The 25,882-nt window shown below is 46.2% G+C and overlaps 2 protein-coding genes across 4 annotated transcripts; one reads left to right on the forward strand and one right to left on the reverse strand.

The window, feature by feature from the left end:
- Nucleotides 1-2,445: 2,445 nt before the first annotated feature.
- Nucleotides 2,446-10,922, forward strand: CPT2 (carnitine palmitoyltransferase 2). Of its 3 annotated transcripts, none has more exons than XM_006259613.4 (5): nt 2,446-2,597; nt 4,022-4,102; nt 4,231-4,337; nt 7,868-9,172; nt 9,928-10,922. In XM_006259613.4, the coding sequence occupies exons 1-5, from the start codon at nt 2,461-2,463 to the stop codon at nt 10,257-10,259; spliced, it is 1,962 nt and encodes a 653-aa protein (XP_006259675.3). In that variant the 5' UTR covers nt 2,446-2,460; the 3' UTR covers nt 10,260-10,922. The 3 variants fall into 3 exon arrangements, with proteins under 3 accessions (XP_006259675.3, XP_059583821.1, XP_059583822.1); XM_059727838.1 differs by lacking the exons at nt 2,446-2,597; nt 4,022-4,102 and adding exons at nt 6,399-6,632; nt 7,237-7,307 and having other exon boundaries at nt 4,248-4,337; XM_059727839.1 differs by lacking the exons at nt 2,446-2,597; nt 4,022-4,102 and adding an exon at nt 7,237-7,307 and having other exon boundaries at nt 4,248-4,337.
- A 2,268-nt stretch (nt 10,923-13,190) lies between these two features.
- CZIB (CXXC motif containing zinc binding protein) lies at nt 13,191-25,024 on the reverse strand. Its single transcript, XM_006259609.3, has 8 exons — nt 24,878-25,024; nt 24,703-24,786; nt 23,408-23,464; nt 20,486-20,567; nt 18,439-18,470; nt 17,635-17,712; nt 14,220-14,285; nt 13,191-13,426 (listed from the first exon to the last, which is right to left on the reverse strand). The coding sequence occupies exons 1-8, from the start codon at nt 25,007-25,009 to the stop codon at nt 13,349-13,351; spliced, it is 609 nt and encodes a 202-aa protein (XP_006259671.2). The 5' UTR covers nt 25,010-25,024; the 3' UTR covers nt 13,191-13,348.
- Nucleotides 25,025-25,882: the final 858 nt, after the last annotated feature.

The following is a 25,882-nucleotide window of genomic DNA, read 5'->3' on the forward strand; positions in this document are numbered from 1 at the left end:
GTCTCTGCAAGTAGTCTGTTCAAGTACTTAACTACTCTGTAGTTAGAAATATTTTCCTAATGTCCATCTTCAGTTTCCCTTGTTAAGATTTAAGCCCATTACTACTTGTCCAGTCCCCTGGAGACACAAAGAACAGTTGATCACCATCCCCTTTATAGAAGTCCTCTCTGTATTACAAACCTGCTATCAAATCCCCAAGTTTTCACCAGATTAAATGATCCCAGCTCTGCTTAGTTTTCTCTGTGTCATGTGCTCTAGTCCTCCATTAAGTGAATGATCTACACCAGTGGTGCTCAGCAATTTAGTCCTATGGGCCAAAAGAGTGGTGCAAGGCTGGTCCATGGGCTGGATCAGACGCTGCGTGCCAGAACTGGACCTTCACACCCAGATTGGACCCTGCGTCTTCTGAAGTCTGGCTCCAGGGCCTCACGCCACCTTGGTCTGATCTCACGTGCCAGGAGGGGGACATATGCTGCCCCGACCCAGCCCCATGTGCTGGGATCAGGGCTCTGTGCCACCTCCTTCCAATCCCTTGTGCTGGGATGGGGCCACAGGAGCCTGTGTTGCCTCCAGTTGGCCCCACAGGCTGAGATCAGGGCCTTGGGTCCCACATCGCCTCTACCCAGTCCTGTTTGCTGGGACTCGGGCCCCAGGGCTCTGTGCTGCCCTGCTCAGCGGTGTGTGCTGGGACCAGCTCCACATCAGTCCAGTCCTGCATCCTGGAAACAGGGCCTTGGGCCCTGTACCACCTCCATCCCGTGTGCCTGGACTGGGGCCCACCTTCCCGGCCTCTGCTTGGTGTCCCCTGCTTGTTGCACTTGTTTTGAACCTTTGACCTCCAATCCCATCCCTGTTTTGTTCGAGTAGCCTCCCTTTCTGAGTGCATTCACTCGGTGGGTCTTTTGTCCGCGAACCCCTAAAATGGCAAATAGGCCTGTGTCGCACAGGGGCAGAGAGCGGGTGCTGAAAGGTTGAGTGACCTGGGTCTGACCAAGGTTTTTCCACTGTTGCTCTCACGTGCAGCTTCCAGCACTTAAGGCCTAGAAAGTGCTGATGACCGGCCATGCCCCTCACTCCCCTGCTCAGCAGCGACGGGCGCCCCTTTCCTCCACTCCCTTTGTGGACCGGGCAGCTTCCACCGGGCCGGGCGGCACCGAGCTGCGCCGGGGACCAACAGGCCGGGTGACAAAGGCTGCTTGGTTGTTTGTTTTAACCTGCCCGCCTGCTCCTGTCGTTTGCGGACCCCTCGTTCTTGTGTTGGCCTGGAAAGAGAGCAGTGAAAATTACAGATCTCAAACAGGCAGAAATTGCGGTCTTATACCATATTAGCTCACAGGCAGGGCAGATCACGCTTTGAACCGGACTATCACAACGGGGCAGACTCGGTGAGATTGAACTTCATTAACTGAAGCAGGTCTGGGGTTTGTTGCTGGTAAATGTATGTATCAAAAGGCTGGAAAAGCGCAATCATAAATGGCGTAAGGAACAGAGAACGAGACTGCTCCTTCTTGCGTTGCGAGGGAGTCGGCACCAAATCCCCAGAGACTTTCTCTTCGCCCTCGAGTCTCCCGCACGCCCTGCTCCTGTCCCCTCAAGCACCTTGTTTTGCAATCAGGACTCGTAGTAGAGGCGATATCTTTTATTAGACCAACAAGGTTTTTGCAAAAAAATCAAATAAATTCTTTAACTGTTTTGCAACGGCCTCTCGGGTCTCCCCTCACACGGGAGCTGGGCGGCCATCAGAGGACATTCTGGTTTTCTGCTCCTCTGTCCTCTATTAACACAAAACCAGACGCCTTGACGTCCTCTATTTTTCTCTTGAAGAAAAGCGTGTGAGGAAAAAAGCATGTGATCCTGTCATTAAAGACTGAATCCCAACGTACACACTCCATGAGGCCAAACTAATTTGCAGAAGTGACCTTCCTCACGGTAGTTTCTAACTTCCCAGCGCCCGGCTTCGCCATCTTACTGGCGTGCTTCATCACAAGTGCGTGTGTTGTGTGTGCGGGTGCTCAGAAAGCCTTGGAAAATCCTGAAACTATGCCATGCAAAGCCACCTGCACGTTTCCACCGGGGTTGGTGAGCAGAGCTGGGGCGGCCGGGTTTGTACCGGGGTGCTCCGGCCCCAGACCCCGGCGGCTCCCCACAGGTGCAGGAGGACGTCAAGGAACAGCTACAGGGGGATCATGGCGGGGGGTTGTTGCTTCATAAGCAGACACCTTTGTAGCCCCGCGCTAATCTGGCGACTGTCTCTGAGGGGCGCGCCTCGGGCCTGCGCTAGGCTGCGGTCGGGCCCGCACTGAGGGGCAGGCCTCGGGCCTACACTCGCCGCTTGTGCCTGCGCTGAAGGCCGCGCCTCAGGCCTGCGCTAGGCCGCGCGGCCCCGACCTGACCCGGAAGCGCGGGGCGCGGCGGGGCGGGGCGGGGCGGGGCGGGGCGGACCCAGCTCGGCCCCGCGCCATGGCCGCCCGGCAGCAGCTGCTGGTCGCTGCCCGCCGGCTGCCGCCCGCCCCCGGCCTGCGCGGGGCCCACCGCGCCGCCGACTTCCTGCAGCGCAGCGTCGTGCCCACCCTGCACTACCAGCGCAGCCTGCCGCGGTGAGCGCCCCGGGCGGGGGTGTCCTGGGCCGGGCCGGGCCCCGGGGGCACGTGCAGGGCCGAGAGAGAAGCCTTAGGAGACGCTGAGATGGACGACAGCGCGGTCTCAGACACAGATACCGCACGGTCACTGCCGTCCCCCCGGCCGGGCCGCTCTCCTGTCCCGGGCCAGGCGTTTTGCCGGCTCCTGTCCCGCGTGCTCGGTTTGGCCCCGTCCTTGGTGCGCTCATTTTGCACCTCGTTTTCTTTTTAGCTGTCCCCCGAAATCAGTTGACGCGGCTTCCCTACCGAGGGAGGCTTCTAGTTGCGCCTGGAAGGGCCCGAGCCCAGGATCCACAACTAGGCGCATCAACAGCCGGTTTCTGCGCGACGCCGGTGTCCCGCGGTGCTGTGGCGTTGCCCGGCTCTTCTCCACGTGCCACGTGCGCCACCGGGATAAACGGTAGTCTCTGGTGTTGTCTGTAGGCCCCGTCTACACCCTTCATGTAGCCGTGGTAGCCTGGGAAACGTCCCCAAAACCCCTTTGTTTCTGCAGTAGCTTTTCTTGGACCAGCTGTGTGTTTGGAAAAGGTGTTAGGCTTTTGAGCTAGGTAGGACCGGGTCTGTAATGGAAAGAAGAGAGGATTTCCCACAAACAGGATCATCGATGTGCCAGTTACCACTTAGTCGTGTCTTAAGTTGTGACCCCGCCACGCGCTCGATGAGTTCATCGTGGGGGGAAAAATGAGGAATAAACCACAAAGCTATTCCACATTTTTTGTGGAATAGCTTTGTGGTTTAACTTTTGGCTTGTTCTTATGCCGTTAATTCAGGGGCGGGCAAAATGCGGCCCACCAGGCCATTCTGTCTGGCCTGCGGGACCCCTAAAAAACTTAGAAAATTAATATATATCTGCCCCTGGCTGCCTATCATGCAGCCTTCGATGGCTTGCCAAAACACAGTAAGTGGCCCTCCGCCTGAAACAATTGCCTGCCCCTGTGTTAATTGAACTTCTGGCCAGGTGCTCCCCTGTGGCTGGGAGCCCTGTCAGCTGCTGCGGGGCTCCCAGCCATGGTAGCAGCCCATGCATTGCTATGGCTGTGAGCCCCACTAGCTGCAGGACTCCCAGCTGTGGGAACCTGCTATATTTCGGTGCAGGGAGAGCCCAGGATGGTGATCCCGGACTCCGCCTACACTGGCAATAAGGTGTGATGGGAGCTGATGCTGCATCCCAAAATCAAGCCTCCTGCCATGCACGTGTGGCTTGGCAGGAGATGCGATTGTGTGGGTTGTGCATCCAATCGTATCATGCCTTTATCTGGATGTCTAGAGGGGCCCTGTATGATACCAGCTTTTGATGGGATCGTGGGGATTGCTGTGCAGTTTGTAAAGTGCTATATGGACCAGCTTGATAAACAGCAATCTCCTGTGTTATCTCCCCTCAGGTTGCCAATTCCCAAACTTGAAGATAGTGTTAGAAGATACCTGAACGCCCAGAAGCCTCTCTTAGATGATGACCAATTCAGGTATGAAAAGCAAGGTACCAAATCACGCTGTAGCATGCTTCAGCGTCCCTTTCCCCTGCCAGCCTATATGAGAACATGTATCTCTTAAAACGCCTTGAGCTGGCATTTTGACCGACTTGTTGTTGTAGGAAAACGGAAGAAATCGCTCGCCGCTTTGAAAGTGGAATTGGAAGAGAACTGCACAAGCAGCTAGTTGCCCAAGACAAGCAGAACAAACACACTAGTTACATCTCAGGTAGGAAGATTTGTAGTGGGATAATGTGGGGATTTGTTTTTAGCAAAGGCCTGCATGAACTGGCAGCTCATAATGCAGTGAATAAAACGTTAAAATTTAAGCTTCTCTCTGTTTGCACTCTGAACAGCAAACTGTGAACTGCCATTGGCAAAGTCTGAGCTAATTGATAGAGTTGGAGTGATATTGTAGCTGTTATGGTCCAGCTACAGTCAAACCAAAAAACCCTTGTTTCTTGCATATTTTTTTTATTGGACCAGCTGTATATTTGGAAGAGATGTTAGACCTTTGAGCTGGTTAGGACAGTGTCTGTAATGGACACAAGAGAATATTTCCCACAGATATGGTTCAGCATACCAAACAATGGAGAAAAACCTTTCATTTGGAAATAAAGTAATTTAAACCTCTGACTAGGAGAACAGAATGGGGAGGGGGAAAGTCTGGAAGAGTGGCGCTATCAGAATAAAAATGAGGGTAGATGGCATGGTCAGCCACAACACTGACACTTTTCATGTGCAGATCACATTTAAGACAAGCAAAAGATTTGTGTCTGTCCATGAGCAGAACTCTCTGGAAAAAAGAACAGTTTGTTTGGGGCTCAGTGCCATTCAAATGTGCAGATAAGAGCTACGTACTTGTCCAAATATAATGCAGGCAGCACTGCATAAGTACACGGTGCTCGAAGTGTTATAGTATCAGCAGCCCCAAAACTAACTTAGAAGCCTTGAAAATGAGGGAGGCTGTTCAGTGTCAGGGCTGCTCATGTCACAGGACTGGCAATGCTGCCTACATAACAAGCTTTGTTCACAGTGGTGTTAGTGTTAAAACTGAGCAGCTCCCCTCATTTCAGGGTTTCTAACAGAGCCCTTTGAAAGCTGTTTCCACTTTACTGTTTCTATGCAGTGAACTGGAGTTCATTTATGTTACAAAGTGGGGCTGAAAGATGCTATACGCTTAAGTGGCTTATGCCCTTAACCAACATACAGATAACAAGTGTCTGTTAGTGGATGCAGCATACGACATATTGGGATGGGCTTTGTATTATGCAGTTAGGTGAATTATATACTTAACTGATGTATACTGCATATTGTATCATTCTGTACTCTGCTTTCCTATGGTAGAGCACTGAGTATACTGCAGTGCCTATGTAAAAGGGTTTTTTTTTACATAGGCACTGCAGTATACTCAGTGCTCTACCATAGGAAAGCAGAGTACAGAATGATACAATATGTAGTATACTCTACTGTACATCAGTTAAGTTTATAAAGTTAATGTTGCTGTAAGATCCTTATTTCAAAATATCCTTGCCTGAGAGCATCTTACTAAAATGCAGGACATATTGCGTCTTTGCAGGAAAATCCTGTCCCCTGATGTTCTATGGCAAGACTGCGCAACCCCTGGTGCAGGCCAGATCCAGCCCACAGAGCCATGGTGTCTGGCCTATGGGGATCTCCCATGGTTTGGGAAATTTGGTGGCTGTGGAGCAACGGCAGTTAATGCTGCCATTCCACCTCCACTAGCAAATTGCCAGATCCTGAGCGGCTGGATCTGGCCTGGCCTGAGCCATTGCTGCTTGGCCAGACCGGGACTAGGCTGTTCCTTTCCCCCACCAATGTGGCCTGACCTGGGCTAGGCCACCCCTTTCATCCCCCACTCTCAACACAGCCAGATAGGCACTGAACCTCTCCTCCCCCCCCCCCCCCCCCCCCCCCCGCTTATGTAGCCAGATTGAGGCTGGGCTGCCCCCATCTTCTGCCTCTCATACAGCTGGATGGGGCCCACTGGCTGAATCCAGTCTATGGACGAACCTGGCATTGCCCATCTGGCCTACAGGGTGAAAAGGTTAGGCATCACTGTTCTAGGGGAATAGAGTCTCCTAGACTGTTGCTGCCATAGGTTGTGGAGGAATATTGAAAAAATATACTCTGTTTATTTTTAAGATAACATTTTTAAAGGATAATTGCAAATTTATTTTGGTATGTAGCTCAATGGAGGAATTCAAAACTAAAAGCATCCTTGAGGAAACTAATCTAACATTAGTTCAATCATTAACTTGTCCTGCAGCTGCCTGCTGAAAACTGAACTCTTGGAGAAGGCAGGGAAGGATGACTGAATAAGGGGACAGTGTTCTAGTCTTAAAAAAACCACAGAGCATTATATTCGTTTAAAGAACAAGAAAGGAAAGACACAAAAAGAGGAAGACCAGAATAAAGAAAAGGAGAGAGAGGACATAGGAGACAAAATGGAGACAGAGAGAATGAAGAGAGGGAAAGAAAAGAGAAAGCAGGTAGTGTTTAGGTTAGTGAATTGTTTCTTATTTGTTCATGTTCCTTCCAGCAGACTTCAAATGTAAGTGATATGTGTTAGTGGACAGTACTGGCTGGATAGCACTGGATCAGCGTTTCTCATCCCGTGGGTCATGACCAAAAAATGGGTCACAAGAATATATGAAAGGGTCGTGAACAATTGTAGAAAAACATGGAAAATCACAAATTTTCTCCTATAAAGGAGAAAAATGTGGGAAACTGTGGGTTCCCCTTGTAGGCTGGCAGGATGTTTAAATACTTAAACTATTTACCAGGTCGGGATTGGCCATCAATGTTTACACATGGGTCATGGTACAAAAAATGTTGAGAACCACTGCACTAGATGATTTGTGTGTAGCACAAGGAGCAGCAGTATAAGCTTCCTTATGCTGCCCTGCCAAGGCCTTAAATCCTTGCCTTCAGTGAAACTGCTGGTCACTGAGAATTATACCACGAATCTCCAACTTCTTAGATCAGCTGCTGATCAACTTTCTGAGTAATGTCCTTCACTCATTTAGATGGGCTGGATTCTGACTAGGGAGTCTTTGTGTATCATTGCTATCAGTCCCCCAGTTATTTCCTCTCTTTCTTCAAAGGATGATCAGTCTTAACCTGCTGTTGAGAGGAAGTGTGGCAGACTTATCACTGACTGATTGGGCATTATTAGGTAAATGGGGTCTTTTTAAAATTACTTGCTGCAGCTGCATGCAGATCCTTCCGCTCTTGACTTTCAGGTCTCGGGTTAAGTGGCTTATTCCACGGTGAGCAATGGAGTCATAACACTCTGAGGGATGGTAATCTTTCACCTCTGGAGACCTGAGCTTCAGCGTGTGATTTTAAGTCTCACCCAAAAGAAAATGGCAAATGTGGTGTCAACTAGATCCACTCTAGATCTTGTGCAAACTTCCCACTGGTGTTGGTAGGAGTGACATTTTTTTACTGGAGAGAGAGTGGAGTCCTAATGTGCCTTGATGTGTTCTCACATGCCTTGACGTATAACTGAATATGGTGTCTGACATTCTGTACTAAGTGAGTAGAGAGAGGTAGTGCCCACATAATGCTGTCAAGGTGCCCTTAACTTCAGACTAACTCATTCAGAGGCAGGAATTTTCATAGGCTATTTAATACACTTGACGTTCTGATACAGATGATTCTAAACGTAATGCTTTTATAACTAGCCCAACTGTCCCTGTGTTAATATTTTTTTTTTAATTTTTTTTTTTTTAGGTCCCTGGTTTGATATGTATCTAAGGGCACGTGAGTCTGTAGTTTTGAATTTTAATCCATTTATGGCTTTCAATCCTGACCCCAAAGCTGAATATAATGACCAGCTGACACGAGCAACTAACATGACTGTTTCTGCCCTCCGTTTCTTGAAGACCCTCAGAGCTGGCTACCTAGAGCCAGAGGTTTTTCACCTTAATCCAGCCAAAAGTGACACAGAGATGTTTAAAAAGCTCATTCGATTTGTGCCATCGTCCCTTTCCTGGTATGGTGCCTACATGGTCAATGCTTATCCCCTAGATATGTCTCAGTATTTCAGGCTTTTCAATTCCACACGGCTGCCGAAGTTCAATAGAGATGAGCTTTTCACAGATGAAAAGGCAAAACACTTACTTGTGCTCAGAAATGGGAATTTTTATGTTTTCAATGTCATTGACGGAGATGGGAACATTGTGAAACCTTCAGAAATCCAAGCACACCTAAAATACATTCTTTCTGATAGCAGTGCAGCCCCAGCCTTCCCTCTTAGTTATCTAACCAGTGAAAACAGAGACGTGTGGGCAGGACTGAGGCAGAAGCTACTTGATAATGGCAATGAAGAAGCCCTTCACAAAGTGGACTCTGCTCTCTTCTGTCTGTGTCTGGATGATTTCCCCATTAAAGACCTTGAACACTTGTCCCATGTCATGCTGCATGGAGATGGTACTAATCGCTGGTATGACAAATCCTTCAACCTTATTATAACCAAAGATGGCACTTCAGCCATTCATTTTGAGCACTCTTGGGGAGATGGGGTGGCTGTGGTGAGATTCCAGAACGAGGTGTTTAAAGACAGCACCCAGGCACCCGCTGTTAGTCCACAGTCTCAACCTGCTGCTGTTGACTCTTCCCAAGCTGTGCAGAAACTTGATTTTAACCTGAATGATGCCTTAAAAACAGGAATTGCCAAAGCCAAAGAACAGTTTGATGCTGCTGTGAAAAGCCTGACTCTTGACAGTATTCAGTTTGAGAAAGGAGGCAAGGAGCTTTTAAAGCAGAAGAAGGTAAGTCCTGATGCTGTGGCTCAGCTCTCCTTCCAGATGGCTTTCCTCCGGCAGAATGGCCAGACGGTCGCCACATACGAGTCTTGTAGCACTGCAGCTTTCAAACATGGTCGCACGGAGACCATCCGTCCTGCCTCCATCTACACAAAGAAGTGTTCAGATGCTTTCCTCAGGGAACCTTCCAAATACAGCATAGAAGATCTTCAACGGATGATCATGGAGTGCTCCAAGTACCACAGCCAGTTGACAAAAGAAGCTGCTATGGGTAAGTGACAAGACCAGGTCAAGATGCTAGAGCAGGGGTGGGCTGGGCCACTTAACAAGGTTTAATGAGCTTTTGAGGGCTGCATGGGTAGCCCCATCCTTTGGTTTCCACTGCTTCCCTACATGCTGCCTAGAGTGAGCAGGATGCCAGGGAAGCCGAGCTGGTCCCCCAGCAGCTGCAGCGGCTTCCGCCCTTGAGGGTGGGAGTGAGGCACAATAGGGTATGTTGGTGGGGTGTGTGTATATGTGGGCACCTTGCTCCTACTCTTGTGGGCAGAAGGGCTGGGTGGGGTACAATTCATTGGTGGGCATTGTGGGCCGGGTGAAAGTGCCTGGTAGGCCAGATGCAGCCCACAGGCCATATTTTGCCTGCCCCTGTGCTAGAGCATTTGCAGTTCTGCATCTGAACTGAAAACAAGGTGTAGTTGCCGAGTTAACTTCCAGCAACCAAAATCTAAATTAATCTGGCTGAAAGTGCTATGTTGTTCTGTGCGCTAGAAGGCTTCAGTAGCAGGAATTTCCAGGTTGAGCATTCTGCCTTCATGACATCCTTGGGGGAGGAGAGAGCTTTTATACCACTCCTTTCCTGCCATGTGCATGCATGTCCCTGCATTTATTGTTTTTTTTTTTTTTTTTTTTCCCATCCTCTTGTTATTTACCTCTATAGTAGCCACCTATTTCACCTGCTAAACAACTTGGCTTATTCTCTGCAGAAAAGCAGTAATTTCCGTGATGTTTTGTATTTCCTTTTAACAGGTCAAGGATTTGACCGGCACCTGTTTAGCTTGAGCTATTTGGCAATGTCCAAAGGTATGCCATTGCCTGACTTCTACCAGGACCAAGCTTATGTTCAGCTGAACCACAACATTCTCTCTACAAGCACTTTGACCAGCCCTGCTGTGCAGTTTGGAGGATTTGCGCCCGTGGTGCCTAATGGCTTTGGTGTAGGATATGCAGTACATGATAACTGGGTTGGTTGCAATGTTTCTGCTTACCCAGCCAGGAATGTGAAAGAATTCCTCCAGTGTGTGCGTCAGTCACTAGAGGATATTTTCTGTGTTTTGGAAGGCAAGCATATCAGTAAATAGATGTTACAAGGCTGAGCCACCTTTAACATACTGTATGAAATGTTGGTTGCTTCTGATCATGTGTGTTTGAAAATTCCAGCCACAGCAATTAGTGTTTACTGACTATATTCAGAGGAGCAAATGATGTGTCTAATTTGCACTGAATCTTAACTCCCTTAGAATTACCTTGAAAATCATAGCCATGATAAGGAAATCAAATGCAGACTCCCGAATATGAGATTCGGGAAATACTAATTCTTCATAGTATAAGAATCAAGTAATTACATGTGGGGTGGACTTAAACGTAATTTAAAACAAAACATTAAACATGTTTCTAGTCAAAAATTTAAATATTGATGAATTTGAGCATGTGAGATCTGAGTGTTCATACCTCCAGTGACATGACATCACTTTTGAACAGTAACTAATTTTAAAACCAGCATACTAAAATTAAAGGCACAGTAAAGTTTGCACAGGTGCAGCAGGCTCCTTACTACTTCATTTTCCTTGATAAACTTGAAACCAAATATCAGACTAATGGTGCCTTTCTTGTTGGAAAAATGGAATGTAAGAGAACTTTACTCTTTGTTTTCCCCCAAACAATACCTCCTCCTGCAATCAAATGTTTCATAACTGTTAAACTGAATGTAAACTTTGTATCCCATTAAAGCTACCTAATGAAGAGCTGCAGAAAACTGTTTTAATAGCCTGTTGGGAAGGGGAACATGGTAGTTTCTAGTGTTGCTAGTTTGCATTTCTAAGGAAGTGGTATACAAAGGCTGAGCAACAGTCAATCAAGTGCATTCTTCTGTTTAGTAGCTCTTTTGGTAAGTTAGGTTCCCTTCTAATCTACGTTTCCTTTCCCTCCTTAAGCTTTGATGACTCTCACGCTTAACTTGCTTCTCCTTAAACTTCTTCATATACTGGTGCTGCTTTCCTTTCTAAACTCTTCCATCCCAAAGTATATATTGGCACCAGAATGCTCTCCTTAATAACAGTCTTGCAGTTGTTGTACACCCGATATCTTACTGTATCACACGTTTTAGAGGTTCAGCTAGAACTTTCAGCTGATTTGAAAGGCAAATGCCAAGATTACTTTGGTGTCTGTCAATTTAAGATGTCTTTAAAACAGGTAGAGAACTTCCTGTGGGAGGAGTTCAAAACTTTCCAGGAGGCCTAGCAGGATTTCCTGAAGAATACTGGCAATACTTGGAAACCGTCAGCAAGCACTTAAGATCCTAGGCTGCTTGCAGATCTAAAAAAAAAAAAGCAAACAAAAAATGGTGCTTTACTTCAAACTCGGTGCACTCCTGCACTGAGCCCAGTGCACACCCAGAAGAAGCAGTGTGTTAATTGGACCTGGCTCACCCAACATCTGTATAGATCGGGCACTCTAGTGGGGCTTTTTTGGCAGTTTTAGCTAATACCTGATTGAATCAACTTTAGATAAAAGCCCTGCTGAAGTGCCTGATCTCTACAGGTGCTGTGGAGCCAGGTCAAAGTAACGCATTGCTGCTTCTGGTAAAGTGTTTTGTTTTGTTTTTCCCCCCACATCTGCAAGCAGTTCGAGACAGACAGCTGATCTCAAGAATCTGAAGTAAAATCTGCTGCAGAGTTCCTGCTGTGTAGTCCACCACTTGAAGTCCACAGGATGTATGTATAGCTCTTGATCAAAACTTGAACCTTTGCCATTCAGTAGAAGTAATGGCACTGTCATGGGACCTTGCTCTGAGACTCCATATTTCACAAGCATGCAGTAAATATGAAACCTTCCTCTTCTTTCCCCTTCCCCCAGCTTTGTGTCTGCCATGAGAAGGAAAGTGTCTTCGTTACTTTAGCCAGTTGACTTCTGCAAGAGCAGAGCAGATGGCTCTCTTCTGAATGAAGAGCCAGCTTTTCCAAGTAATACCAACATGAAGTTGCAGTTCTTATCCGGCACATTACGGTACATGTTCTGAACCATACTAGAAAACACTGTCAAGGCTTAGAAGTTGGCAGAAACTACAGCTTAAGGGCACAGTGCTAGTGTCACCAGGTCAAAGGCCAAGGGTTTTATTTGTTTTTTTGTACAGCTAGACTTTGATTTCCCCTTCCTTCTTTTAACAGATGTAATAAGTGCAAATAGTAAATGACAGAGACCATATCTGGCACTAGAAGTGCATGACAAATGCCAGAGAGGATAGAAGATAAACTGTAAATTTCTGAACAGTATGCTGTGCTATCCTTTTGTTGGTACCAGGACCAAGGGTTTGGTTTTTTTCTATGGCTTTAGGGATTGTACGTTTTTCAGACCCCCAAGAGCTTACAGATCAGAGGAGAAAATTATTTTCGGGGAGGAGGTGGTTGGATGGAAGCAGAGTACAAGATAGTATAAAATCAAGTTTTTACGTCAAGTTAAATGAAGAGGAAAGAAAGCTGTATTAAAAATTAAGAAAACAGTAGCCAAGAAAAATTTTGTCTAGTGTTAAATTAACATAATTGTGAAGATCACCTGGTTTTCAGAAGACATCAATAATTAATCTTAAACGCAACAGAACAGCCAGGCAGGGACTGCTTGCGAAACTCACTCCAGAAAGGTCAGTGCACTCAAAGGTATACCACACAGCAGGCTGTACTTGCTCCCAATCCTGTTCAATTTAGTGGGCATTCTGAATGCACTACTCCAGCGGTTTTCAACCTTTTCATTTTGAATGGAGGTATGGACCCCTTTGGAAATTCTGAATGGAGGTGAAGACCCCTTTGAATTATAAACGTGGGTATTCGCACATTTTTGATTGATTGTAGCTATCTTTCCCAGACCCTTTTGACATAGTATGCAGACCCCCAGGCATCCACGAACCAGTTTGAAAACCACTGCACTACTTAAATGTATATAGCAAACTCCTCTTCCCTTTTTAGTGTTCAGTTTGTCTGTAGTAAAGCCACGTCAGAGCATACTTTAAACGCAACTAGTTTTGTGAAAAATGTGATTTTATTAGTTATTGTTGGGAGAGTAGCTACAGCTCAGATTCTTGGGTCGTAGCCATGTGGAAGTGATGCCAGGGGAACTGTTTCTCCAAAGGTTGCAGCTCTATCCTTGACCAGCATGCCAGGGTTTATTAGAAATAGTTTCAGCATTTTACAAACTTATGGGTAACTTCATAAATTCCAACAGATTCCTTTGATTTTTCATCATAGTCATTCCAATCCTATGGGGATTAAAATTTTACAACATTAGCCACACCAAATAGAATCCAGCACTGTTTATAAAACAAGATGAACATCCAAGTAAATTGCCCACAATTTCTAGCTTGAGTTTCATATTTTTACAGGAGGTGTTTATATGTAGGTTAACCCACTTCTAATTTTGAGAGGTGAGAACACTGAAATTGGATGGCTTCAATCTACTTGGGTTAAGGGAAAAAAGATTTTCCCTGTATGAAGTCCACGGCTTGAGTCAGAAACCTGCTGCATGAAAGGATTGATTACTTGTTATTTACAATACTCAAGTCTTGTGGGTATGGAGACAAACAGTTCTTCCTAGCAAGTATAATACCAAGGAGTGGAACTGAGCTTGAGACTCCTCTCATGGCCAGAGAAGATTTGCAACAGAGTTATGCTGAACTCTGTAGGAGACTACATGTTGTTATTCAACAACTCTGTCCAGAAGGAAATTTTAGGAGTTGAAAAGAGAACTTGTTATCTCAAAATGAAGAACCAGAATCAGTCTAAAGTCTAGGCTTTTCTAGTTTGGTAGAAGTGAGAAAAAGGTATGTTGCATTTACACCTTCATATAGTTTTAATTCTGGAGAGGTGCCTGACAGAAGACTTCCAAAGAAGAGAGGCACACACTTGTGTTTGAGGTAGCATATCTTCCTTTGCAGTGTACACCCAATAGCTTTTAAATGGGTGATCTATCATCTCCTTACCCTAAAATATACAGATCTGAAAAGGAAACAAAAGTCAGTTAGACTGAACCTCCTCATGAATCTCACACCATACCTTTTCCAGTAAGTTTATTTCACTGAAAGACGTGCCAGACTCTGCACCTTCAGCAGCAAACCCAGCCTAAAAACAAGAATTAAAATAACTTTTTAGGGGCCAGTTGTAGCAAGAAACAGAACCAGCCCAAGATGTTAAATGTCCTTTAAGTAAACAGTGCAACAAGCAAGGTTACCCAGCACAAATATTTATTGTTACGTAGGACAGGTATCTCTGCTATAATAAAGAATGACCAGTTTCAATATATGGCAGTCAGGGGGGGGATGATCTTTTTTGCAGGTATGCCAAAAAAGTTGGCCTGGCACCCTCTCAAATGTCACGCCAATTCCCAACCTGGTCCTCTGCTTTCTGCCTTATGGTTCTTGCCTGATCTACAGTTTTTAACAGTTGGAGTAAGAGAGAGGTGCTGAAGGAATGTCTTAAACTTGAGTGTTCATTTGGTTTAAATGCCTATGTTTAATTTATATAGATGCTGGTTCCCGAAGGATTCATATAACATGAAGTTCACTTATACCCTTTAACTACCAGGGCGCTGTCAATCTTTTGAAAGTAACAGAATGAAACAAAAACCATTGTTTTCCAGAACAACCATTTTTCAGGCTAAGAATTATGCATTATTGGAAGAATGTTGCATCATGCACTTTTTTCACATCACATATTAGGCGTATTCAGCAAGTCTATTAGTAACAACTTCAGTCTTCTGCTATCAGTGCCAAGAGACTTTAAGGCATTTTAGAAATAATGTGTCCTAGACAAATTCTGAGCTAACAAGGAAAGGGCAAGAGTCTTCAGGTTTGATTTCAAGTTTCAGAACCTAAACATTTTGGCAATAGCAGGAAAATGACTGAAGCAGTAATGATTCAGAGCAGTAAAGGTAGACACAGGGCACACAAGCCACCTAGCAGATAAGAACCAGCTGAACTGTACCTGGGTGACCAGGTCAGAGTGGCATCATTTCACAGTGTAAGAGCTCCAGTGTTCTGTATCTATTGCCAGCCTCCTCTTCTAGCTGACACTAACTTGAGATCACTGTATTAGCCTTAAGATGTTGTTCTCCACACACTTGCACGTTATGTTTGCCCCATCTCAAGAAGTTGAGAAAGGAAATTAACAAAGGGGCTGCAGCACATAAAGCTGTATACGCATTTGCAAGGAAAAGCCAGAAAGAAGTATCTCACTCATGTCAGGGTTCATTGCTCTGTTAATAATAGTGCAGTAGTTAAGCACAGCTTAACATTTTGTTGGCCTTAAATTCCCTAAAAGTTATGGGATGGTATATAAAAGCCTCTGAGATGCTCAAGAGTCAGGGCATCAGCTGACTATGTAGTAAGGGCAAATCTTTCCTGGTGTTGATCGTGCAACCTGATCCAACATTTTCCATACTCATGAATCTCAACTATCTTCAGTGACATCTAAGCATGCAAAAAACTTGTTAATCTGGCAACAAGCTTTTAAAGTGTTTGAGGATTTACCCAAAGTGCTTAGTTCTGCATGTCTGTGCAGCACAATGCAGACACCCACAGTAGCTCTGGGTACAGAAGCCATATATCAACATTTGTGCAATGTTGGCTGTGACCCAACTGGCTCTGAACAGCAGGGCTTATTAGCTTGGATGCAGCCCTGTTCAGACACAGCTGTCCTGTTTCTGGATCCAGAGATACTGTATGCAGAAGCTCAGGTATCTACATAAAGCTGCCTTGCAACATTTAACCATGCGCTTAGAATCACCCTCCCCTCACGCCATGTGACAGAAACGCCAATGGAAATGGGATGTCAATCAGATACTACAAATGGTCTTTCTGTGGTTTTACAAGCGCAGGTAAAGGACCAGAAGGGTTCGTGTGAAGTGTGTCACAGACCATAATACTGAGCTGCCAAAAGGACAAGGAATGGAAACAGCTGTCCCTGGTCAGCAGAGATCCATGGAGCACTGAGCCACGTGACTGGAATTATAAGCTCCTGTACCAGACATCCTCAGCAGGACTTGCATTCTTACAGCTCTAGCGTCACAGCAGATACTCGCAATTAATCTCTGCCAAAGAGCTCTGGGGAATGAAGCAACTCGTCTGCCCTCTGCCGACTGGCTCGGGACCAACAGCTGCTAAAGCGTAGCATAGGAATGCCAAAGAAATAGGAATGCAAAGGTATCTGCCCCCTCTAAAGCCAGAGTAAGCCTCTGGAATAATTCATTAGGACATTGTAACATGTATTTAAATGGTGTTTCAGGGTGCAAACTGGGAATTGTATGGCAATGCAAAAGTTCAAGCTTTGAGAGTGTCAGTGTCAAAGCGGTTATTTTAAAATCGTCTCATCTCTCCCTTTCGCTGGTGGTGACTGAGGTGAGATTGACAGCTTGGCAGAGATTTTTCTACAGAAAGATATATTTTCTACTTCTGGCTGCAAAACCTTCAACCACAAGCAAACAATGAGCCTCTGACACTGCTGCCAGGGCAGGTAGGCTTCTAGTTAAGAAGACACCAGGCCAATTACACAGTGCAATACCCCATTTTATATATAATTCTTCATAGAATCAGCAAGACTTTTTTTGGTTTGCCTTTAGACACTTTGACTTTCCCCTCCCCCATTATAAACTTAGCACAGTGTCACAGCAGTCTGAGGGAGGGATAAGAGGAAGGTTTATGTTGGTCAGTCAATGCAACTTACCCCTAATCCTACTGCAACAATAGATTAAATATAGCAGGGCATTAGTTTACACATACCGATGACCATGCACAAGCAAGCCCATTGCTGAGGCCTGGATGAGAGACCCTTCAACTGTGGACCTTTAGCTGTGCTTTTGCAATAAAGATTATATTATTCCTTTCAGCCACTTTTGTTCTGCTTTTCTTGTTTTGACTAGATCCAGTTTCTTGCAGTTTGTTCTCTTAGTGGCAATTAAGCCTCCAGGAGACCTGGGCTTGGCACAACAGTCAAAAAATGGAAGTGTGTCCAAAATGTGAGGGTTGTATACTCCTTGCAACTAGGACTGGTTACAAAGACACCCCTTCTTCCCATCTCCAGCAAACCAGTGGGACACTCCTGAGCTGGACTCTAATTTCAGACAGACACTCCACACATAACTCCCCACTCTAAATGTCAGTCTTCCTTACTAATGTGGAACTTCAGTGCTCTGGAACTTGGAAGTTTCTTCAGGAACATGCCTCCAAAGGGGCCCAAACTTCATCCTAAAAGTAGCAGGAGCAGAGCCCAAGAGATACTGGACTTATGAAGGATACTTCATCATAACTGTGTTTGTGGGGTAAGATGCAGTTTGAAGAACTGCAGGATGAAAGGCTACTGGAGTCACAGGGCATTCTGAGAAGAGCAGGGCTATCCTCAAAAGTCAGAGTGTTAGATCATTGTGGAGTTTGCAAGACAAGTACCTAAGAGCAGTCAAACATCAATAAGAGCTTACCTGGGGTTGAAAGTCAACTGGTTCAAGACCTCGGCACTCAAACTCCACTATTGTTTTAAACTTCTCACTGTCCTCAGCCTAGGATTGAGTCAGAATAGCATTTACTCTTTTTACACAAAGAGCCTTGACATCTATCAGTCTTGGAACAAACTGCTTTAGAAGTCACACTACTGAGGTCTGGCATCCCATGTGAAAACAAGCTGTTATTTAAACAGGCAATAACTCAGGGGTGGGCAAAATGAGGCCTGCAGGCTGGATGCGGCCTGCCAGGCCATTCTATCTGGCCTGCGGGGCCCCTAAAAAATTTAGAAAAATTAATATTTAGCTGCCCTTGGCTGCCTGTCATGTGGCCTTCGATGGCTTGCCAAAACTCAGTAAGTGGCCCTCCGCCCAAAATAATTGCCCACCCCTTTAATGACTGATTGGAATTTCTTGAACTCCACGGGCAAGGATCTGAGCCCTTAAAAGAAAGAAGGCTCCAAGACTAGGGTAAAGTGTTACACATTTGTTTACAACCTTACTAAGTCAGTTTCTGGTATCAGCTATGGCATATATAACAGATGATTCCACACCTGAGTCTGAAACAGGAAGGACAAAGCAAGAAATGAACATGCTGTTGCCGTCCACCTGAATAAAAATATACTTCTGAAATGTGCGACTTCCCTTTTCTAGAGCCCAGGATCTCAGGTATTTCTTCTTCTACTTCAGGGAGAAATGCAATAGCAAAATTTGGAAAGCCACAGATTAATACTATTGATGTTTATTTCACTGACACCTGTAGTAATGCCACAACCCCCAACTTACATTGTAAGGCTTGATTGTGTGACTTAAGATATCTAAAAGAAAAACAAAGAGAAATAAAATCAATGGCAATAGATCTTGAGATTTACCAGGACTCAACACAAACCCAGGAGCTCCCCCCGAAAAGAAGTTTATCTGAAAAAATTCTAGTTAGTCTATCCAAATCTAGGATTTTGTTTTTCCCCACTACTACTGAAAATTATATTTTACATTCTGCCACTGCCCTGTCCATTTAAGAAGACAAACGTGTGGCACAGCAATAAAGATCTGATCTGCTCTTATAAGTTGCCCAGACAAAAATCTTCAAGTCAGTGGTAGATACGGTGAAAATGATTGCAGGACTGAGTCTGCAGGACCCCATTAAATAAACTTGTTGGATGCAACCTCCCAAATACACTTTAGCAGCAGTTACAGCAGCATAGAACCTGTAAGTATCTGCCAGAATTTAAGGGCGTTTTTACATGTGCTTTTGGATGCGGCACCATGAGCTTTAATTAGCAAGCCACACTAATTAAAAGCGCCCATATATCACGTTTATCAGTGTTGCTGCATGTCCCCGCGCTGAAAAAGTGGTGGCGGGGTGCTTTGAACTAAAGCTCATTGGATGTGTTTTATAACAAAGTGCCCCTTCACCAGCATGGAGATGTGTGGCAACACTGATACACGTGACACATGAGGCTGCCAGAGCGCATCAGTTTCTGTGCTCCAGCAGATTCGATTAACTGAGTGTACTCCGACAGGCTGGATTTCCCCCGTGTTGGAGTAAGCTCCGTGCATGTGTATAGGAACCCTAAGTTTCTATCTGTTGTATATATTCCACAGAATCGGGAGTAACTGTTTTACTTAATAATTTTATTCTACCAATTTTGCTTTATCTTCATACTGCTGCCATAAGTATTGGCACGGATAATACAGCTTTACAACATTGCAGCTCAGTCCTCAGGGAAGAGGACTAGAAAAGTCTAGTCTGGAATGTCTGTATGAGGGACAGTACTTACTGGGAATGCACATCCAGGAGCTTAAGCCAATGTAGAAAGCCTCTATTCATTTCTTAGATAAAAGAGTTTCTAAATGCTTCAAAGGATAATAAACAACTGGTACAGAAACGTATGTGACCCTGCTGCCTTTGTAACTGCAGGGACTTTTGAGATTTTAGGGCGCAATCGTGAAATGCTTACTCTAGCAGAGTCCCACTGAAATCAATATGTAGAAGTATAAAGATCACAGGATAAGAATGTACGTTTGTCAAAAAAGAGCCTAGAGAGTAAGGAATCATCCCAGAAAATCTGGGTTATTTATGTTATTTCATATTAAAGATCAAAGCATCACATCTTTCTCCCAAAAAAACAAAACCAAAAAAACCCATCATAAATCACTTGTTCTTTGTGCTACCAAGTAATTTGCTTCCAAAGAACTGTATAGAAAAAATTATTTTCACAAGTCGCCATTAAAGTGTGAATCGTGTTGCTTCTGGAATTTTCCCTGTATTGCTGTTGCAGTATGAAAGGTCACTAAAAACTAGAGAAGTCAGAAAAACTGTCTCTCTTGTTGCACCATTTACTCCCTTTGCGCATTTGAGAACATTGCATGCACAGTACTTGTCAGTCTTGCGTTGATGGCCAGCTACACTTCCCATGTCATGCATGAACATAAGGACAAGTATATGGTTTCTCTAAGAACTGAACAGTATGGAGTGGAAGGGAAACCTTTGTGAAACACTTAGGAGGGAGTTTAGACCAAAAGTGAGGACACATGGTTTAAGAGATATTAGACTGGGGTAGGCAATTATTTTGGCCGGAGGGCCACTTACTGAGTTTTGGCAACCCATCGAGGGCTCCATGACAGGCAACCGGGGCAGATAAATATTAATTTTCTAACTTTTTTAGGGGCCTGGTGGGCTGCATCTGGCTCCTGGGCCGCATTTTGCCCACCCCTGTATTAGACTTAGATTTTTTTCCTAAACTGGTAAAAAAAAGAAAAAGTAAAGAAAAACTGATTGCCAAAGCGAGAGTGTCCCTGAAACTCCTGTGATATGCAGGGAAGCACCTACCAATGGAGTTCTCTCGGGAGCACAGCTTGCATTTCTGCACCATTGTGGCACTTCCTCTGCCTCCCTTAAGAGGAGCACTGTCCTAAAAAAGATTACAAACGGAGCCATCATTTCTAATCACATCCTGGCTGAGTGACTACAGACGTCTGCCCTGACAAAAGCAGAACCATTACAAACTCTATACTGATTTTTACATGGTCAAGAGAAGGCATTTTTCCCTTGGAACTAGAGATTCATAATTCAGAATATGATAGGTATCAAGGACTATATAGTATGAACTATTAAACATGATTAGGCATATCAGTCAAAAACACAGGCCAGCAGCTGTGGTAACGCAGGAAATATAACTACCAGCATTATCCATATGTAGAACCGCTTGCTTAAACATGAGCACCAAAATGGCAGTTGCTCTGTTGTGCTGTTGCATGTCCAATGCAGTTATAAAAACTGCAGCTGCAAATCCTGCCTACACCAAAGAAATGTGGTGTTCTGTATATCAGGTTTTTGTTCACAGAGACTCTGAACATCCTTCTGACATTTTTCTGGAACAGCAATGCCTTTCTCCTGGCAGAATCCATGTGCAAGGGGCCTATTCTGAGCAAAGCCTATTACTGCATCTTGCTCAGCAAGAATCTGGAGTCAGCCACGAACCCATGGACTGGTAAGGAGAAGACTTGCACCTCCAGTGACAATGCTCCTGTGACCAAGGAAACCATGAAAAACTTTAGATTTGAGTTCTTCTCTCACCTCTCCTCCCATAAGCCTGACTTTAGTTCAAGCGTTTTTCACCTGTTGGTACTCCTAAGAAAACCCTGGCAGGAAAAAGATTCAAGTCCAGCAACACAGTATAGGGGTGGTGAAAGTGTGACTTCAGCCCAAAGAGCAACCCAACTCCTTTTCTCCAGCTGGAATGAGAGCTTAGCGGAATGCCGACAGAAGTGTATTAAACAGAAGTTCAGGACAACCAACCCAACATTTGTTGCCAATTGCCTACAACTAAACATACTTCGGTTGGATACCCTGTTACTTTTCAACTGATCCTCCAACATGCTAAATTTAAAATACTGAAGAATGGATTGTTTATGCCTTATCAGTATAGGCACATCCTATCCATTCTGCAGGCTACCTGACCTTCGATGCACATGCCACTACAAGTGACTGATGCCGGATCCTGCAGTTTCCTACACGTAGGCAGGCTGCTGTACCCAAAAGGAAGGAGTTGCAGGGCTGTGGCCTACAGGACAGATGGTCTTCTGTTCAGGACAGGCCGATGCTTTAACACCCAAGTTAGCCTCAGGCTTTCTGGGTGACTCTGGGCAAGTCACTTCACCTCTCTACTCCATTCCTCATCCTAAAAGCAAGCACGATGCTTATCTACTGCAATTCACTCACATTTGTGCACTCCAATCCAATAACTCTATAAACATGAAAGAATGCTATATGTAACTTTAGGACGTTGTATAAATTCACTGACTATCACAATTCCCTCTCACCACAGGGTGCCTAATCTTCCTAAAATAGTTTTATCAAGAACAGAAGGGAAACATGCTACTGGCAAAATCCTATTCTAGTAGCACTTTTATGCCCATTCAATTGGTATAAACCCATTTAACTCAGCTGTTGAAATAAACTGTCTTTATAAATAGAAGGCACAAGAAAGCTTAAAATAAATCACGACCACCATTTATCATTCCAATAGTACATTTCTAGTAACTTATTGGTGGCACTGTGGCTCAGCATGTTTGCCTGTTGACCAAAAGGAGGCTGGTTCAAACCCACCCAAAAACGCTGACTGAGAAGCGTAGATGATGGGTGGGAACTGAGGTACTTTTTAAATTATGGAATCTCTGTCATTAGACATTTTTCAGTGAAAGGCAGATAAATGTTTGTCCTGGGTAGCTTAGACAGGGATGACCTGCCGTGAGCATAGGGTTGGATTAGATAACAGGGCTGTACAAAACTTCAGCAGCCATTTCGTTTCAGAGGTATTTCGGCACCTGAAACACCGAATCTGAATTGAAACAGAAGGTTCCAAAACATCTCTGGAACTAAACAAAAGCATCCGAAACATTTAGGAAAATTTCGGAGTTTCGGAGCTGCGCTTGCAGGGAAACAGAAATGAAGAAGAGGGAGGGGAAGAGGGGTGGAAGGACTGCTCTGATATTGACATCTGTAGCTGGCCAGTGTCTGCAATCTGCCCCTGAGGTCCCTTCCAATCCCAGTGCTCTGGGGAGGGACGGCAACCTGCTGTCAGCCACGCCCAGATCTGGGGGCCTGCGCCCCCTGGAAGGGCTGCGGGGCTGTGCCAGACTCTTCCTGGGGGGCACGGGCCCCCAGATCTGTGCGAGGATGACAGCATGTTGCCACTGTCGGCAAGTGATACGAGTTTTGCTTGGAACAGTTTGAGGGGCAGTCTCACCCCCCATCCCCGCACCTATCTCCTTGAAACTCGGCAGGCTTCATGCCCTGCAATTTGCATCTGAATCAGGCAAGAAATGACAAAGGTATAGGCATTTTAGCGATTCCCCATTATAGCCTATGGCCGAAACACCAAAACTGTTGAAACGCCAAAACAAATTGGGCTGAATCGAAACGGGACAATGATCTGAAACACCGAAATGAATCACTGTCCCTCCGAAACACTGAATCTGAAACCAAAATGAAACCAAGCTGTTTTGCACAGCCCTATTAGATAACTACCTGAAATCCCTTCTAGTTTTCTATGATTCACTCAAGTATTCAAAAGATTTTGTGATCATAAAGTACAGCAGCACCTCCAGCACACAGATAGCTATTAAAATACTATACACAACACTGTAAAACTTTGCATATCATACTAGCATTGCCAGTGACAATTTTATGGCATAGGGACTGTTCTGGGGGGTGGGTGTTTAAAATACCAGTCGCAGCATGGGAACATACCATTAATCGCAGGTATTGCCATTTTTCCGAAACCTCACCACAGTTCCCGCATTTCAGCTGGAAAACAGATAAGATTCTTGGGTTTGTAAGTTGCTAGTAGCGGGGTAATAAGACAGCACAAGCCATTTTCAGACTCAGAAGTCCAGGTCTTTTGCAACTGAAAGACCATGGGACAGCTCCATTTGAAGGAGATCAGGACTGGCATCAGGTATCTATGATCTCAGGTCTGGTAGCTTCAATTGGACTATGATATGACACGAGTTGAAAATCTGCCCTGAGCAAGGTGAGATGGAAAGGGAGGTGGCAGCTGGGGAGGGAGCCCGCTTGTATGCTTCCCAGCTCCGAGTGCCGCAGTGTGACTTGGGCAGGGAACAAGCCAGGAGCAGACCATACCTGCTAAGTGCTAGGTTGGGCTTTTCCAGCCCTCAGGGGCCGCTTTCTGCTCCCTGCTTGGCAGGGACTGACACACACTACCCCCCAGGACGGGGAGAGCGAAGCAGCAACGCACTGGCCACCCCAACAGCGAGTCCGTCTCCCAAGAGATATTCTTCAGGGAGCCACTTAGCTTCAGCTGTTCCCGAGTTATGTTTCTCCACAAGTGGCCACGTTTACACTGGGAGAAAAATTATGAACTTCTGCACTCTCATGGTTTCTCTTGAGAGCAGGGACTCTCCCTCAAGAAATGTAACAGCTTTTTGTCTTCCTTAAGTAAAATTGTTCATGTCCCAAGCCGAATCAAATCCAAATCCGCGAGTCATTCAAGACCCATATGTGGCCCTACTACCAGCAAACATCCTCCACCCCCACCGGGGCTTTAGATGTTTCCAAATCATTTGTAGGGTGTCCTATGTGCAGACCCAAGCCTGGAGGCTTGGGGTTTGGGTGCCTCCAAGTTTTGCTCGCCCTCAGCTGTATTTCCGCAGGAGCACACTGGGACAGGGGGGTCTCCCATTTCCATAAAGTGGGTGTAAAGCCAAGATCTCCCTACGGGAAATGAATGTGGGATGGTAAGTACACATTAGGCGCTGCCAGAAAGGTGGCTATCCCCTGCAACTGGGAAAACCACCTTAGCAGTTGAGGTGTGTCCCCTGCCAGGGAGTCTCTTTCCAGGCCCAGAGTGAGGGCTGCCCTAGGCCCCGCTGCCATCCGTCCCCAGGCAGACTGCGGGAGCCTGCAGAGGTGCACGGCCTGGACAGCGCAGGTGTGGGAGGCAGCTCCGGGGCCCAGGATGGCTGCGCACCTCCCCGGGCCAGAGCAGCTCCCTCGGGGGCGGGGACGCTGGAGCCCGGCCCCACCTTGAGGTACCAGCGGAAGTCCTCGCCCACGGGCCGCAGCCCGGTGATGTTCTCCAGCGTCGCCTTCAGCTGCAGCCCGATCTTCTGCAAGGCAAGGCGAGGCGAGGCGGGAGGGGTCAGGGTCAGGCCCAGGCCCAGGCCCGCGGCCCGCCCGTCCCCGCCGCCCCGCACCTACCCCCATGCCGCCCGCACGCCGGTCCCCGCGGCCTCGGGGCTCTGGGAGTCTCGCGGGATTTGCCGGGGCATTCTCGCGAAGGGTTGTGTTGCCCTTAGACAAAATGGCCACCGCCGCCTCCCCTAGTGTCATGGGACTTGAGGCCAGCCGCTGCCCTTAGCAATGATGGCCGCCACCTCGCTGCTCTGCCGGCGGGGGAGGCGCGGCTGTTGCCCAGCCTGCTCTGTCGTCTCGCCCAGCCGGAGCCTGCTAGGATTCAACTGCAAGCCCGTCTCCATCCGGGAGCAGCTGGGGCTCCCCGGCCCAGTGCAGCCCGCCCTCTCCCTCCACCCTGCTAAATCTTGTTGGTCTAACGCAAGCGAGCATCTCTGCCAGGAGCCCGCATTGCTTCTGCAGCACTGACACCACTGCAGCCGGCCTTGGGGTTTGTCCCTGGTGCTCTAAAGCAAGACCCAGGACCCAAATCCTGTCTCACAACAACACCAATTCAAAGTGTGCTTGGACTAACCGAGATGCGAGCACCCTCTGGCAGGACAGTCTCTCACTATTAGGTGTTTCAGTAAGATTTGAGCAGGATCGGCTTCAAGAAATTAGAACCTCGCCCCTCCTTGCACGTCTTCTTATCGGGATAAGGGGCAGAGTTGCTTTCTCTTAGTTTTATTCAGGCCCTTTGTACAGGGGTGAGGAGCCAGATGCAAGCGGTAGTGTGTGACGGCCTGTTTTTTACTCATTCAAATCTGTACCTCAGTGTTAAGTGGAGCACGGATCTCGGTACTTGAAGGGCAAACAGCAATTTAAAAGAGTTCATTTGGATGTCAGTGAGGTCGGTCACTTTGGAAAAAGATAAAAGTTTGATGCTGTAGGAAAACTTTAGCGATGTTATCACAAGGGGCAAACAAGGCTCTTTGGGTAAATCTGGTATCTTATTAGACCAACTAAATAGTTGGACTTTTTTTTAGAAAGCTTTCAGCTTTAAAAACCCTTTGTTAGGCTGAGGAAGCATCT

This window comes from Alligator mississippiensis, chromosome 5 (genome assembly GCF_030867095.1).
Source record: "Alligator mississippiensis isolate rAllMis1 chromosome 5, rAllMis1, whole genome shotgun sequence".
NCBI lineage: Eukaryota > Metazoa > Chordata > Crocodylia > Alligatoridae > Alligator > Alligator mississippiensis.